The sequence below is a fragment of the Symphalangus syndactylus genome, chromosome 8 (assembly GCF_028878055.3).
Source record: "Symphalangus syndactylus isolate Jambi chromosome 8, NHGRI_mSymSyn1-v2.1_pri, whole genome shotgun sequence".
Classification (NCBI taxonomy): Eukaryota; Metazoa; Chordata; class Mammalia; order Primates; family Hylobatidae; genus Symphalangus; species Symphalangus syndactylus.
In genome coordinates, this window is record NC_072430.2 from 66706504 (window position 1) to 66723886 (window position 17383).

The following is a 17383-nucleotide window of genomic DNA, read 5'->3' on the forward strand; positions in this document are numbered from 1 at the left end:
TTGTCTTTCTTGGATAATCTTTCACTGAATAGTTCACCCTTTAAAATTTTACATGCTTCTAACAAGAGGAAGTCAACATAGCATAAAGACCTTAGCTGTCTTTGAAAGTAACAATCTGGCACGAAATTTTATTTTTATGCTAATGATGATTTTATATAATGCTGATATTTTAATATTTTCTTTAGTAGTTGAATAAAGAACAAACTTTTTAAAGAAAGAAAATCACCAACATTTCTCTTATCCTATGAAGCTAAGTTTTTATTTTTGCATATTCCCTTCTGCCTACATGGCAGAAAACTCCAGGACTGAAAGACGCTTCAGAAATCAAATGGTTTGGCCGGGCACAGTGGCTCACGCCAGTAATCCCAGCACTTTGGGAGGCCAAGGCGGGTGGATCACGAGGTCAGGAGATCGAGAACATCCTGGCTAACACGGTGAAACCCCATCTCCACTAAAAATACAAAAAATTAGCCGCGTGTGGTGGCGGGCGCCTGTAGTCCCAGCTACTCAGGAGGCTGAGGCAGGAGAATGGCGTGAACCCAGGAGGCGGAGCTTGCAGTGAGCTGAGATCATGCCACTGCACTCCAGCCTGGGCGACAGAGCGAGAATTCGTCTCAAAAAAAAAAAAAAAAAGAAAACAAATGGTTCACTTTCTTCATTTTCAGATGAGACAACCAAGAACTCAGAATGCTATGAGGTCATACCCTATAGGCCCCACTAAAATAAATGTTAATGCTAACTTAATTTTTTTAAAAAGCTGTTAAAACATGAGAAGCTCCCTAATTGCCAGTTTTCTCCACTAAGAATGTAACTGTAAGGGGAAAAAAAATCTCTATTATGGAATGCAGTATTAGCATTATTGAAGGCAATGTCTGGAGAATTACAGCTCCGTAGAACTATAGTAAATCTGAATTCCTTAATAAAAATTCTCAGAAGTCAAGGAATTTCTAGAAAACAGACATGAATTCAAAGCTTTTAGATTTAAGGATTCAAATTCAAAGTTCACATATTTGTTGTGCATTGCTATAGCTAATGCTGCCTGCAGATTGTTGATTCTGGAATGTACCCTCCTTGATAAAAAGGCAAATTAGGTGTCTTAAATAGAGCACCTAATTAAGGCTTTCTCTCTGCTATAATTCACAGAAATTAAATAGCATTGTAAAAGGGAGTACTCTGTAAGGAACATAGACGGCTTTCAAAACAACTGTGTTAGAAACAGTCTGGACTCACATTAGTGGGATTCTGAATGTTCCATAGCAGAAAAGAGCCCCAAACAGAAATTGAGGCTGCCATGGTGGCTCACACCTATAATTGCAGCACTTTGGGAAGCCAAGGCGGGCAGATCACTTGAGGCCAGGAGTTCGGGACCAGCCTGGCCAACATGATGAAATCCAGTCTCTACTAAAAATACAAAAAATAGCTGGGTGTGGTGGCGGCCGCCTGTAATCCTAGCTACTCAGGAGACTGAGGTAGGAAGATCGCTTGAACCTGAGAGGCAGCGGTTGCAGTGAGCTGAGATAGTGCCACTGCACTCCTGCCTGAGGGATAGAGCGAGACTCTGCCTCAGGGGGAAAAAAAAAGGAAATTGAAAACTCCAGTTATGATGCTATTCTATCATTAACCGGGAATGTAATCTGAGGCAAAACACTTAATTTTTCTCGTTTCTTTTTGATGTTGATGAGGTGAGCCTAGGCAATCTCAGAATTCTTTTTCAACTATAAAATTCTATGATTCTTTCCTCCGCACATGTGAAAGGTGTCCCGTACTTCAGGCTCTGGGAAAACTCCAGGTGTGAAGAGTTGCCTTTATTAACAAGATGCTAATATCCTTTTGTCCTTCTCTGAGGTAAGCCTTGGGCAGAAACCTGGCACTTCTTTGGCTCCCCCCTCCTCCTTCAGCTCCCACCTTCATACCCTGATGTGTAACAAAACCCCATTGCGTTTTCACTTAAGTTTCATCACTCTTTCTTCTCCCTGCACGCTATCAACGCTTTAGGACCTGTCCTTATTTCTGAACCACAGGAACAAGTAACTGTTTTTCTAATGTTTCTTTCAGAGTACACTCTGCTTCTAGTGAGTTCCAATTCTGTTTATTAAGATTTTCATACCCATGGGAGTGATTGATACTCTCACACTCCATATTCAATGTCAGCAAATTTGGTTGGCTTTCTTCAAAATATGTCTAAAATATGTCCACTTATCTCCACCTATTATTGCCTGGGTCCAATAACTTCTGACTGATCTCCCTTTTGCCCTTATCTCCATTGTCTACTCTCTACACAGCATCCAAAGCAGTCCTGTGAAAACATTAACTCAGATCATGTCACTCCTCTGCTCAAAGTAACATTCCTTACAATGGCCTACAAAGCCCTAGGTGCCGTGTGCCGTGGCTATTGTTACTCTCTAACTGCATTCCCCATTCGTTTCCCCCGCTTTTCCAGTACATAAACCCTCTTACTGTTCCTCCAATCTGCCAGGAACATGGCCACTTGCCCCGACTTTGCACTTGCTGTTCTTTCTGCCTGGAATACTGTCCTCCAGATAGCTGCATGGCCAATTTCCTCACTCTGTCACTTAACTCCAATGTCACCTCCTCATGAGCCTTCTCTGGTTCCTCTATTACCCTCTTTAAAATTGCGAGTCCTCTCTTGTTTTCACTTTATCACTTATCACTATCTAACATAGTATGTTTTGCTTATTTTTCGTCATTTTTTTCTCTTTCCCATGACAGCAGGGATTTTTGTCTGTTTTGCTTATTGCTATATCACAAACACCTAGCACAGTGCCTAGCACAGTGGGCGATGAGTATTTATTGGTTAATGAATGAATTGTGGGAGATCTGCACCAAGGGAACATATAGAGACAGACACTAGATCAAATGTCTCCTTTGTTTGCTCATGGTAAAACACAATTTGACCATCTTCTTAATCTCACATGGTAAAAAATTCCATGTCTTTTGTTAATTGTGATATGTCTTAGATCTCTTGTGAAGTGTTTTAGATCTCAGGGAAAGCATTCCTCATTATTAAAGCCTTAATTTGGTCACTAGGGGATGAATCCAATCTTATTTTCCAAATGTTATCCTGTACATATGGCAGTCTTGCTAAGTTATATAGAAGGAAGTAGAGTCTATTCTTTTAGATAGAAAATTCCCGGTCCCGACTTGTAGTGGTCAAAGTCTTCAAAATTCTAAGATCGTAACACATAACGTCAGGAGGAAATATGTGGCTATTAATGATACTAATGATAGTGATGATGCAATAAAATAATTGTAATATGCTAACACCATCTTAAAAAGATGTACTGGAAATTCCATCGTAAAAACAGGTACTGGAAATTCCATCTTGCATTCTTCCCTTTTTTCCTGTTACAGAAAATGCACTCTCTGATACTCAGTAGAGGATCAACTTATTTCTAGTTAGTCAGCATGAACGTCTCCAGCAGAATAGACACTTTGGTGTAGCACTTGCCTAGAGGATCATGGTTAGCATTCCGCATTTTTTAGGAAACTGAACTCACCAGTCTAGGAAACACTAGGAAAAACACCTTCAAACGGGGAACAACGTCTTGGGGGGAAGAGAGTCACTGCCTCCACTAGAGACCCCGAGGAAGTGCAAAAACAAACAAAAAAAACTGTCGTGGAGAACGGACTCCACGACATGCACATGCGACGAGCTCCCACACTCAGCACGGTAGGTTTCGTCCTTCATCTTCTCTTCTCAGTCGGCAGGACCTGCTTCTCGCTGAGGATGAGTGAGGACAGCCGCAGCTCGGCGGGGCCGGCCCGTTAGCCTAAAGCGCCGGCACCGGAGTCCGGCCGCCGGAGCCGCGCCTGGAGCCGCGGTGGGGGAGGGGCGGCGGCGGCGGCCCGCGCTGCGTCGAGCTTCCCAGAATTCCCAGCGGCCGCGGGGAAAGTTTACGGGATGTAGGCGGCGGCGGCGGTAGTGGTAGCGGTTACCCGGCGGCCCGCGGCGGACCATGGCCCTGGCCCGGCGTCGCTGGGCTTTCCTCACGGCGTCCCCGAGCAGCGTCGCAGAGCGGGCCGACTTCCGGGAAGGAACTGACCAGCGACTGAGCGGCGGCCGGCGCGCTTAGCGCCCTGAACATGCGGCAGTCCCTGCGGGCGACCCCGGGCTCCGGACAGGCGGCGGCGGAGGCGGCGGCTCGGGAGGGAAGGAGGCGGCGGCGCCGGCGGAGGTGGCGGCGGAGACGGCCGGCGCCCGCCGCGGAGCCCTAGGGAGGCAGTTCAGCGCGGCCTCGGGCCTCGTCGAGAAGGATGCTGTCCCGAAAGAAAACCAAAAACGAAGTGTCCAAGCCGGCCGAGGTGCAGGGGAAGTACGTGAAGAAGGAGACGTCGCCTCTGCTTCGGAGTGAGTGTCCGGCGGGGCGTGCCTACACCTGGCCCAGGCGGCCAGGGGCTGCGGGGACCCGGGCGGGGGCGCCGGCGGGTCTCTAGGGCTTCTCCTTCGTCCTTGGTCTCTGTGAAATACTGGTTTTGAGATTTTCTTGTGTCTGAAGTGGTATTCGTTGATTGAAAGCCCGTAAGAGTAAGAAACTTGGGTTAGTCCCCCCCCCGCGCCTAACCCCGCCAAGAGCACCCCCTAAAAATAACAGACTTCCTCGCCCCACCTGGCAGAGTTGTTGGTTTTGAGTACTGGAAGAGAGAGTAGGAAACACTTAAATTGCTTATCACCTTATGCTATAGGAGTAAAAGTAATTAGACAGGGACACTTTTTACTCTTCTAGATGCGTCGAGATGTGCCTCATGTTTGCAAACATTGCGGGTGTCTCTCAACTGTGCTGCAAGTTGTGCGAACTCTGGGGCAGAATTCCTTAGTCCTGCTGCCGGATGCAGACTTGAGAAGGTGAAAAGCACACCATCGTTCTTGTAGACGCCACCCAAAGCCTCATCACTCTTACACATCAGAGCAGAGAGCAAAAGTCTTTGTATTTCGCTATATTCGTGAGATTCCAAAAAGGCAACTCAAAATAATTTCTATCGTATTAGAGAAACCGGCCCCCCGATGTTTTTTTTTAATAGGGTAGATCCCACTCCCAACCCCCACCTCCAGTCCCCCGCTGCTTTTCTTCTTAATGTAAGTATTTGATTTTTGAGTTAATTCTCTTGAATTTTTAATTCTTGTGTGTTCAGGACATTTGTGAGGCATGGAGCTGATATTTTGGTGCTCATACTGCGCCCCGGGCCCTTTGCGTAAGTTTCCTTCTTGGAAGCTGGTAGTAACCTTGTGACTTAAGTATTACCTCATATTCTAATTGGGAAAGCTAGATTTCTAGTATTTGCCCAAGATCACACAGATGAGAGAGCATGGTTTTCCATTATAACCACATTGTCAGCCTTCCAGATTTATGGTAGTACTTGTTGCAATACTTTTAACAAAATATATGTCAGTTGAGTACATCAGTAACTCGAAACTTGATTTTTAAGTTTTTTTTTGTTTTTCTTTTAACAAGTTGGTTTTCAGTTACACATGCTGTTAGGATTTTGGCTGTTTTTAAGTGATAGCTTGCTGTTTGCTACAAATAAAGTTTATCAAACATTACTTGAAATCGTGAATTATGTTTGTCATACTTTTTTTATTATACTTTAAGTTCTGGGGTACATGTGCAGAACGTGCAGTTTTGTTAATGTTTGTCACAGTTAAGCAAATAACTTCTGATCTGCTTTGTTGTTACATCAAGTGTTGAGCCTTATTTATTCAGATATTTGTTTCTGTCCAGTGTTAGTTTCTGAAGCTTATTAATATGAGTGTCTCCAATATTGTTTACTTGATGAATAATAAGAGGGTCTCCATATTCAGGTTTTTTTCTTGTTTTAAAGGTATTTGCTTTCTAACTAGGAATGTCTTAAGCTGTTTTCAAGTTTCGTGTTTAAAAGTACTGTATCCTAAAAGCTATTGTTCTATTATCTACTATTTTGAATTATAATTACATAGTTTCAGGCTTGGTTTTTTTGAGCCAGTTCTACATTTGTGTGCTTCTTTGAAATGAGAGCTTTTTATTTTCAGTTTTCTTACATAAATTTTTGGCTTTCTATCATTTGATTACTGTGCTAGTGCTAGGTAATTCCAAGAGAAGAAAGAGCTACTAATTTTTTAATTTTTAAAGGAATCTACTTTTACATATTTGGGAGTAGCATTAAGTTCTGTTTTATTTTTGAAATCGTGTTTGCTTCAGGAAGGATTTTTGGCAGTTTCTAAAATGAAGTGAGAAAAACAAAATAAACTACTAGCTTAATTAACTAGAAACTATCAATTTGTTAGATTGTTTCCTATTTTTATACATTAATTCATGAGCATTTCATTAATGTGTAATTCATAGATAAGATTATTGGCATATTATGTATGGTAGTATGCAGAACACATTTCATTCTAGCTGAGCTTTTACTCATAGCACATTAATGCAAGTTATATAAATTCATTTGATTGGGAAAATATTAATCTTCTTCAATTTAAAATGCCCAAGTACCATCCTAAACCAAAATTTAAAATGGTGTTTTCTTAAGTTGACTGACATTTTGATTTTGGGATGGTAGACATAAATGAACAACTTTCGAAAACTTTTGTTACTTACTGATGAAAGGGTAATTTTATCCTTTGTTTTATTATAGATCTTATGCCTTCATTCATCCGGCATGGTCCAACAATTCCTAGACGAACTGATATCTGTCTTCCAGATTCAAGCCCTAATGCCTTTTCAACTTCTGGAGATGGAGTAGTTTCAAGAAACCAGAGTTTCCTTAGAACTCCAATTCAGAGAACACCTCATGAAATAATGAGAAGAGAAAGCAACAGATTATCTGCACCGTCTTATCTTGCCAGAAGTCTAGCAGATGTCCCTAGAGAGTATGGTTCTTCTCAGTCATTTGTAACGGAAGTTAGTTTTGCTGTTGAAAATGGAGACTCTGGTTCCCGATATTATTATTCAGACAATTTTTTTGATGGTCAGAGAAAGCGGCCACTTGGAGATCGTGCACATGAAGACTACAGATATTATGAATACAACCATGATCTCTTCCAAAGAATGCCACAGAATCAGGGGAGGCATGCTTCAGGTAGCTTAACATTATAAATAATATAGCAGTTTATATTTATCGACATGTCAATTAAAAAGATGTTCTTTTCTAGATTTTCTTGGGACACGAACAAATACTACTAGCGAAATATTTTTCCACTTTGCTCATCCTGCTTAAGCCTGTGTGCAAAATAGTTGTTAATCTACACTGAATGGAAGAGTCCTTGTGACCATTTATTTTATTAACTCATGTTATATAAACTTGGTACTTGTCTCAAGGCTGTCTAGACTCTTAAGGCTGTGATCCTTGAAAACCTAGAGAATTTAATGTCTCCAGTTGGGCATAATTTAGGTTTAGGTTTGGTAGAATAATGGGAAGGGTAAGTCTTCAGAGACACTTGACTGAGTCCTCAGAGACACTTGACAAACTTGGGAAAGGAAAGAAGAATAGGAACAACTGGGCATGCTCAGTGATGTCCTGAGCAACCACATTACTTCGCTAGATCCTGCACTTTTTCTCTGAACAAAAAGTAGTTCAAGAATTATTTCCTGAGTTGATCGAAAAGACTTATTGTCATATGGTTGTGTGTTGAGCATGTCTTTATTATTTTTGTAACAGACAAAAAATATTACCATATAATTTAAGAAAAGAAGGTACTTTGCATATCTCCTGAGTTGGAGATACTTCTGAAAGGAGCAGAAGAGATTGGAGAAATGTACAGTTCTACTTTATTCCTGAAGTCCTGGTTTTACCAGATAACATGAAGTGAGATGAAAATTAAACTTTCTTTTCCAATTGTTTTTTTGTACCAAGTTATAGACTTTAAATTTTGGCAGGATAAAAATAAAATGTGAGACAGATTTACTTTTTGGCTCACATAACTTCAAATAAGGCGACTTAAAAATGGTTTAGAGCATTAGTATTTTGACTGTAGAAAAAAATTATTCATTTAATATTAACTGTTTATGTGTCTAGCATTTTCCTTGGGTCTGTTGGTCTCTGCTTTCTGGTACCTTATTTGTCTAGTACCTTATTTGTGGAAACAAAACCAATCTATACACAGTGGTCACAGAACAATTGTTATACTTTGTGATACTAACTGTAAGTGCAACAGGGAATCAGAAGAGCGATGAGTATAGGCTGGAATACTTAGAGGTAGGACTTGGAGTGGGCCTTGAGCTTGGCCTTTAGATTAACGGGGGCCAGAAGAAGGACATTTTATGTGGAAAATTGGGAATAGCACAATGAAAACAGAGTAGGCATGGTTTAAATATAAGGAACAATGTAGTTCTGCCTGGTTTGAAGAAATAAGATGTAAGGTTGAGTGGAGATTTGTGGTTCAACAATAGGCTTAGATTTGAGTCAAGTGGAAGCTCTTGCACATCTCGGAAAGACAAGTGATTTTATGAAAGCAGTGTTTAAAGATTAGTTTTGTACTAGAATTAAGGGTAGATTCCTAGAGAAAAGAGGATTGCAGGTACCAGTGGGTACCAGTGGTAATAGGAAAAGGCAAATCTAGGATGCTTTTAAAGGAAAAATGAGAATTAGAGTTTAGGAGAAAGCAGATCACTTAAGTTTTAAAAATAATGTGGAATAGTTGGTAAGAACAACTTATGAAAGCTGACATCAGAGTCTCACTGGAACATTGAAGAGGAGAGGTTTTCTAGGCATGTGGAAAAGCAGTAAGAGGCGTGTGGGTAAAAGCACCTTTTAGTTTTTAAAGAATTAGCTGCATGCTTGAGTGTTTATTTTGGTTATTTCTGATATGCAGTTCTGAACCTCAGGAATAATTTGTTATCTAACTAAAATAGTAAGTTTTAAAAATAAAGCTCATTTATATTTTTTTCTAGAATAATAACTGCTTATTACAGGAAATTTGCAAAATGCAGAAACGTAAAGGCAAAGTACCTGTCCACCAGAGATCCTCTTAATATGTTACTTTCTTCATCTTTTTCCATGCCAAATTCTTTTTTTACATGGATGTGATTATATAATATTTTGTACAGTTTTCTGTTCTTTTTCCTTGAATGATTTTCTTCATGTTGTATACTTTTTATGAGTGGTTTTAACGACTGCATAATCTTCCATTTGTTCCATATTCAGTGGTTAATGAGGACTTGACCTATACTTCAGAAATTTGGAAAGAGGAGAAGTGGGACATGCCCAGATTAATGGGACTTGGCCCCTAACGGGGTTTGAAGGTCAAAGGAGAGGGAAGAGTCAGATAGGATTAGCACAGCACATGACTGCCTAAGAGATGCTCACAAAAATAAATGGCTGAATGAGTGAATGAACCCAGCGGTTTTAAATCTGGAGGCTTAAGACAGTTTTTGGTAGCTGAGGGAGAACAAATAGTTGTGTTTACTGTTAATATAGAATATGTGTTATTCTTTGCGTTCACCTTTCCCACCTATATTGCAGACGTCACTGATAGCTTGTAATACTTTTCTACCTGAGGTTTAAGTATGTAAATATGAAGAATTAATAACAAGTTAAACTCTTGTTTTTGAAAATCTAATTTGCAAAATATAATTGGGGAAATACTATAAGAACTAAATCGCTACTGATCCTCTCTTAGGAGCAATTTGACATAATTTTTATAAGTTTAAAGACAGACTTTAAAACAACTTTCCAGTAACAACTTCAAAATAAAGTACAAGTTAATTGCATACATTTTCAGATTCAGGTATGTCATTAAAAAAATAAGATTTCAGGCTGGGCACGGTGGCTCACGCCTGTAATCCCAGCACTTTTTGGGAGGCCAAGGCGGGTGGATCACGAGGTCAGGAGATTGAGGCCATCCTGGCTAACATGGTGAAACCCTCTCTCCACTAAAAATACAAAAAATTAGCCGGGTGTGGTGGCGGGCGCCTGTAGTCCCAGCTACTCGGGAGGCTGAGGCAGGAGAATGGCGTGAACCCGGGAGGCGGAGCTTGCAGTGAGCTGAGATCGCGCCGCTGCACTCCAGCCTGGGCGACAGAGTGAGACTCCGTCTCAAAAAAATAAATAAATAATAAAAACACTGATGAAAGAAATTGAAGAGCACAAAAACAAATGGAAAGACATTCCATGCTCGTGGGTCAGAAGAATTAACATCATTAAAATGACCATATTGCCCAAAGTAATCTGCAGATTCAATGCAATCCCTATTAAAATACCAGTCATTTTTCACAGAAATAAAAGAAAACAATCCTAAAATTTCCACAGAACCAACAAGGAGCCCAAATACCCAAAGTAATCCTGAGCAAACGGAACAAAGCTAGAAGCATCACACTACCTGTCTTCGAAATATATTATAAGGCTATAGTAACCACAATAACATGGTATTGGTATAGAAAGACACACATAGACCAATGGAACAAAATAGATAATGCAGAAATAAATCCACATATTTGCAGCCAACTGATTTTTTGCAAAAGCACCAAGAACGTACATTGGGAAAAGGACACTTTCTTCTATAAATGATGCTGGGAAAATTGGATATCCACATGCAGAAGAACGAAATCTGACCCTTGTCTTGCCACATGCAAATTCAACTCAAGATGGATTAAAGACTGAAGACCTGAAATTATAAAACTACTAGAAGAAAATGTAGGGGAAACACCTTAGGACATCGATCTAACAAAGATTTTTTTTTTTTTTTTTTGAGACGGAGTCTCGCACTGTTGCCCAGGCTGGAGTGCAGCGGCGCAATCTCGGCTCACTGCAAGCTCCGCCTCCCGGGTTCTCGCCATTCTCCTGCCTCAGCCTCTCTGAGTAGCTGGGACTACAGGCGCCCGCCACCACGCCCGGCTAATTTTTTTGTGTTTTTAGTAGAGACGGGGTTTCACCGTGGTCTCGATCTCCTGACCTCGTGATCCGCCCGCCTCAGCCTCCCAAAGTGCTGGGATTACAAGCGTGAGCCACCGCGCCCGGCCAAGCAGCCACACCTTTTTTTTTTTTTTTTTTTTTTTTTTTTTTGAGACGGAGTCTGGCTCTGTTGCCCAGGCTGGAGTGCAGTGGCGCAATCTCGGCTCACTGCAAGCTCCGCCTCCTGGGTTCATGCCATTCTCCTGCCTCAGCCTCTCCGAGTAGCTGGGACTACAGGCGCCCGCCACCACACCTGGCTAATTTTTTTTGTATTTTTAGTAGAGACGGGGTTTCACCTGGTCTCGATCTCCTGACCTCGTGATCCACCCGCCTCGGCCTCCCAAAGTGCTGGGATTACAAGCATGAGCCACCGTGCCCGGCCCGATCTAACAAAGATTTTATGGCTAAGACCTCAAAAGCACAGGCAACAAAAACAGAAATGGACATATGGGACTATATTAAACCAAAAGACCTGCACAGTAAAGGAAACAACAGAATGAAGAGACAACGTATTGAATAGGAGAAAGTTTTTGCAAAAGATTCATCCAGCAAGGGACTAATATCCAGAATATACAAGGAAGCCAACAGTAAGAAAAACAACCCCATTAAAAAGTGGGCAAAGGACGTGAATAGACATTTCTCAAAAGAAGACATACAAATGGCCAAAAGGTATGTGAAAAAATGTGCAACATCACTAATCATCAAGGAAATATAAGTGAAAACCACAGTGAGGTGTCTTACCCCAGTCAGAATGGCTATTGTTAAAAAGACAAATATACTACTGGTGAGAGTGTGAAGAAAAGGCAACTGTTACAGACTGTTGGTGGGAATGTTACAATAATTAGGACAGGCACTATGAAAAACAGTTTGGAAATTTCTCAGAAAACCAAAAACAGATCCACCATATGATCCAGCAGTTCCACTACTGGGTATCTATCTAAAGGAAAAGAAATCAGTGTATCAAAGAAATACCTGCACTCCCATGTTTATCATGTCATTTGCAGCAACTTGAATGGAACTGGAGGTCATTATGTTAAGGGAAATCAGGCACAGAAAGACAAGTGTCTCATGTTCTTACTCACATGTGGGAGCAAAACACATTGATTTCATGGAGATAGAAAGTAGAATGATAGCAGAGGTTGGGAAGGATGGGAGGGGAGGTAAAGAGAGGTAGGTTAATGGGTCCAAACATACAGTTAGATGGAATAAGTTCTAAGGTTTGATAGCAGAGTAGGGTGACTACAGTTAACATTTTGAAATAGCTAAAAGAGAGGACTTGAAATGTTCCCAACACATAGAAATGATAAATACTCAAGGTGATGGATACCCTAAATACCCTGACTTGATTATTTCATACTCTGTACATGTATCGAAATATCACATGTACCCCATAAACATGTGCAAATATTGTGTATCCAAAAAAATGCTATAAAACAGTGTTACCACCTGACTGGGCTCTTGTCTGCTATCCAAATAGAGCAGAACACTGAGACAGCAGATACTGTAAAGAAGAAAGTTTAATTATTGCAAGGCAGCTGAGTAAGGAGGATGGGGAAATGTTTCTCAGAGTCATCACTGCAAGACTTCAGAAGCTAAGATTTTTAAAGATGATTTGGCAGGCAGGCAGGGGGCTAGGGGATGGGTGCTGGTGATTGGACTGGGATGAGATCATAGGGTTGTCAATGCTGTCTTCATGTGCTGAATCAGTCGCAGGGAAACTGGGGAGTCACAAGACCAAGTCAGTTCCTTGGTTGAGTTCATGGAACACTGGTCCATTTGGTGTCAGTTGGTCCACTTGTAAGCAAAGTCTGAAAAATATCTCGAAGACCAGCCTTAGGTTTTACAGTAGTGTTTGTGACTGCCAGTTACTATGGAAAGAAAGCTGGGAAAAAATGGCAGGTTACTGTTTAGCTTAGCAGAAAAGTTTGTAAGAGGTGAGATCACCAGTGATCAAAGTGGCCTGGCCTCTTTGGCCAGTCCAACTTCTGGAAACTATCAAGGGGGTCTGTGTGATCTAGGATCATTGTTTTCTTGTTCTTCTCTTTTCTTTTTTGAGACATAATCTTGCTCTGTTACCCAGGCTGTAGTGCAGTAGCATGATCACAGCTCACTGCAGCCTCGACCACTCGGGCTCAAGCGATCCTCCCACCTCAGCCTCCTGAGTAGCTGGGACTACAGGCATGCACCACCACACCTGGCTAATTTTTTGTATTTTTAGTAGAGACTGAATTTCACAGTGTTGCCCAGGCTGGTCAAACTCTCAAGCTCAAGCAACCTGCCTGCCTTGGCCTCCCAAAGTGCTGGGATTACAGGCATGTGCCACAGCACCCAGTCTGGATTATTGTTCTTTAAAAGAAACAAGTTCGTTAATCTTATGGGCAGCCTGCCCAGGGGCTACCACAGGAAGATAATTAGTAGTGACTGCCATTTGTTGAAATGACTTTGCAAGCAATCATACATGGAGGTGGAAAAAGAGAGAAGGAAAATATTTTATCAAAATTTAGGCCCTTACCGTAATTTTAATCTTGAGGGTGTTTTTAATTTTATGAGGGAGGTTTCAGCAGGAGGCAGGAAGCTACACCCATAGGCCAGATAGACTTGCCTCCTGCAATAAAATAGTTTTATTGGAACACACATACACCGAAATAAGATTTGATTTCATGGAAGAGCCAAGACCTTGTTTTAATGAGACAGTAGACTTCTGCATTCGAAATCTCATCCCAGGCTCTTTTATATCAGATTGCATTAGGTTTAAAGAAAGTTGCAGGTAGTTGAAGAATCTCTCTGGTAATAAGGTATCTCTCCCAACCAAAAAAAAAAAAAATTCTTTACAGCAGTTGATACACTGCTTGAGAGACTTCATTTGATCAGATTAATTTTTATCAGGGCAATATAGATTTAATGTTTTACCTTGTAGAAAAAATAGTACTTTTTTTGAAGGAACCTCTTAAGTTGCAGGGAAAGATTAATAACCAATTACATGCCAAACAGAAAAGCCTAATAACTGCCTTTTCCGGAAGGGAAAAACCTGGATATGAGACAGTAGCTGAAAATTTATTGAATTCACCTTGAGAAGACTTAAAACATATTTTTAGGATTTATGCTGAATAAGGCTCAAGGAATTTGAATGAATAGAAAGGAGAAGGTTTGTAGGAGGATAGGATAGGGATGTGCAATAGATTTATTTTCAGAAACATTCAATTTTGATTGTCATAAGCATAAAAAGGTTGGAAAATTTGTTTTGTAATGACAATGGCAATAGTAATTCCTGTCAATTAGTTACTAGATTTTCAGGAAACACCTCATGTCAAGGGTTAAATTCAGCTTATTGTATTTAGTAGAAGCACAAAAACAAGTTGTATAATCTCAGAAAGTTTTACAGCCTAGAAAGTTCTACGTTTAGCTGTAGAACTTTCAGATTAGAAAATTTGACCTTTAATGTTCTTGGCCACATACCAGTCAAGCACTTACTGTATGTGCCAAAGGAAGGAATCCTGCTGTTAACAGGAAGTCTTTAGTTGGAATACTAAAGGCAGATTGAATTCCTTTGTTTTGCGCTTAAATTTTAGTTCTGCCTTGAAAACATTTTTAAATGTTTAAAGATGACTAAAGAAATCAGGATACAAAAATCAAACTGAAAAGTGTGGGCTTCATCAAGAAATACTGGATTTGCAATTACTTGGGTAATGTGTAAAATATTTGTGTAACCAGAATCTTTTGAGGAGGGGTTGATAATCTTTAGAGACACCACCTTTTCTGTATTTATATTGCAGAGGAAGAGAGAAAGCATTTGGTTGGGTTTAATACTTAGATCTCTTTATCAACATCTTGATTATAACACACGCTGATAATGTGTAGTATCCATTACCAGGAACCTTGTGGAACTGTATTAGAGCTCTAGATCCATTTTATTCTCTGTAACCACTACAAAATTTGGAAACCGGCCTATTTGAGTTTTATTCATAATGGTAGATCTCATAAATATCTGCCTGGTTGTATGAGATTAAGTTTTTTGGCACATCTACTCATAGTTGAGAGAGAAAATAATACTTTATCTGTGTCTTCGACTAAGTCATGTTTAGTGTATGAATGTTTTACTTTGTATTAATAGAAGGTGTTTGTGCAGTTAATTCCTGCAAATAGAAGCTGTTTTGAGGATTAATTATGAATCCAGTTTATTACTTTCAAGGACTCCTTGAAATTATAGAAAGCCAATTTTGTTCTTGTCACTCAAAAACTGAAGTTATCATTTTTTCCCACTGCTTTGGTTCAAAATTGGTGGTTTGCTTTTTCTTTTACTAGTGGTAGTCAATTTTTCTTTAAAGAATAGATAAAAATTGATCTTTTGTTGTTGAGATTACGTGGTTAGTAACCGGTTTGTCATTTGACCTTATACCACTTGTGTGACCACTGGTAAAATAATTCACTTGAACCTGTTTTCTCGTCTGTAAATTGGTGGTAATAGTACTACCTCCTAGAGCAGTTTTGGCTATGAAGTAAGACATATGGAAAGGGCTGGGGATAGAATACACATCCATAACTGTTTGCACATGTCCTTTGTAAGAGTGAGTGTTTCCCAGCACTTTGGGAGGCCGAAGCGGGCAGATCACAAGGTCAGGAGTTCGAGACCAGCCTGACCAACGTGGTGAAACACCGTCTCCACTAAAAATACAAAAATTAGCTGGGCATGGTGGCGTGTGCCTGTAATCCCAGCTACTCAGGAGGCTGAGGCAGGAGAATCACTTGAACCCGGGAACCCGCGGAGTGGAGGGTGCAGTGAGCCAAGATTGCGCCCCTGCACTCCAGCATGGGCGACAGAGCGAGACTCTGTCTCAAAAAAAAAAAAAAAAAAGTGAGTGTTTTGTGTTCTGTGCTTTTCCCACATACTTGGGATGTTAGTTATTGAAGTTTGAGCTTTTTGGCTGAACTCATACTGGAGGAATGATGTATTAGAGCATGACATAGCTTTTTTATTTTTATTTTTTATTTTTTAATCTTCTGGATCTGTTTTATTACCGGTAATGCTTTATGCTTTAGACTAGTGGTTTGCATTATTTTGTGCTGTACATTTATCTCAGTAGATTTTATAAAATTATCCCAAATAATAATTTGAAAAAATATATCACACATTGTGCTTTCAGAAAGTACAGCTGGGGCTGGGTGCGGTGACTCATGCCTGTAATCCCAGCACTTTGGGAGGCCGAGGCGGGCGGATCACGAGGTCAGGAGATCGAGACTATCCTGGCTAACATGGTGAAACCCCGTCTCTACTAAAAATACAAAAAATTAGCCGGCCGTGGTGGCGGGTGCCTGTAGTCCCAGCTACTCAGGAGGCTGAGGCAGGAGAAAAGCATGAACCCGGGAGGTGGAGCTTGCAGTGAGCGGAGATCACGCCACTGCACTCCAGCCTGGGCGACAGAGCGAGACTCCATCTCAAAAAAAAAGTACAGTTGGGGTATGTTTTGAAATTATTAATAGATATTTCTTAAAAAGTTTAGGAATCATGGCTTTAGAGTGCATTGGGGTTTTTTAATAGAGTTGGTAAAGCTGATGCGCCTATTTGCAACTTTTTGGGTACTTCATGGCTCCTTTATCAAATTGTCAGGCTTTAAAAATGAGAGTTTTTACAGAGGGGGGTCTTTGTGCTTCCTCTAAATATGAATTGCGAATTTATAGTCAGATATGGCTTTTGGTACCTAATGTTGTTTAAATGTAAAAGTACATGTGGTTCTAGATTTAGGCAAGTTCAGTACATATATGAAAATATGGGTTTTCTTAATAGATGAAATTGCCACAAACTTTTAATATCCTCTAAACCTGTATAGTTTTTGTTTTTGTTTTTTTTGAGACGGAGTTTCACTTTTGTTGCCCAGGCTGGAGTGCAATAGCACGATCTTGGCCCACCACAACCTCCGCCTCCTGGGTTCAAGTGATTATTCTGCCTCAGCCTCCCGAGTAGCTGGAATTTATAGGCATGTGCCACCATGCCTGGCTAATTTTGTATTTTTAGTAGAGACGGGATTTCTCCATGTTGGTCAGGCTGGTCTCGAACTCCCGACCTCAGGTGATCCACCCACCTTGGCCTCCCAGTGCTGGGATCACAGGCATGAGCCACTGCACCTGGCCCTTGTATTGTTTTTAATTACTATAAAGCCTTTTGTTTTTAGGCCGGGTACAGTGGCTCATGCCTGTAATCCTAGCACTTTGGGAGGCCAAGACAGACGGATCAACTAAGGTCAGGAGTTAGAGACCAGCCTGACCAACACGGTGAAACCCCATCGCTACTAAAAATACAAAAAGTAGCCAGGCATGGTGGCAGGCTCCTGTAATCTCACCTACTCGGGAGGCTGAGGCAGGAGAATCGCTTGAACCTGGGAGGTGGAGGTTGCAGTGAGCTGAGATTGCACCACTGCACTTTAGCCTGGGGGATGAGGCTAGACTCCATCTCAAAAAAAAAAAAAAGCTAGTTTTTGTTTTTAATAATGCAGTATTTAGAAATTTA

At 40.8% G+C, this 17383-nt stretch overlaps 1 protein-coding gene across 3 annotated transcripts in view; it reads left to right on the forward strand.

Moving 5' to 3' along the window:
• Positions 1-3557: 3557 nt before the first annotated feature.
• Positions 3558-17383, forward strand: part of SAV1 (salvador family WW domain containing protein 1) — a 35802-nt gene continuing 21976 nt past the window's right edge. The window contains exons 1-2 of one of the 3 annotated variants that reach the window (XM_063644608.1): positions 3558-3691; positions 6628-7071. In XM_063644608.1, coding sequence (XP_063500678.1) covers positions 6633-7071 — 439 coding nt within the window. In that variant the 5' untranslated portion in view covers positions 3558-3691; positions 6628-6632. Of the gene's footprint in view, positions 3692-3896; positions 4370-6627; positions 7072-17383 lie in introns of those variants that run through there. The other 2 variants (XM_055289441.2, XM_055289442.2) reach the window with 2 other exon arrangements.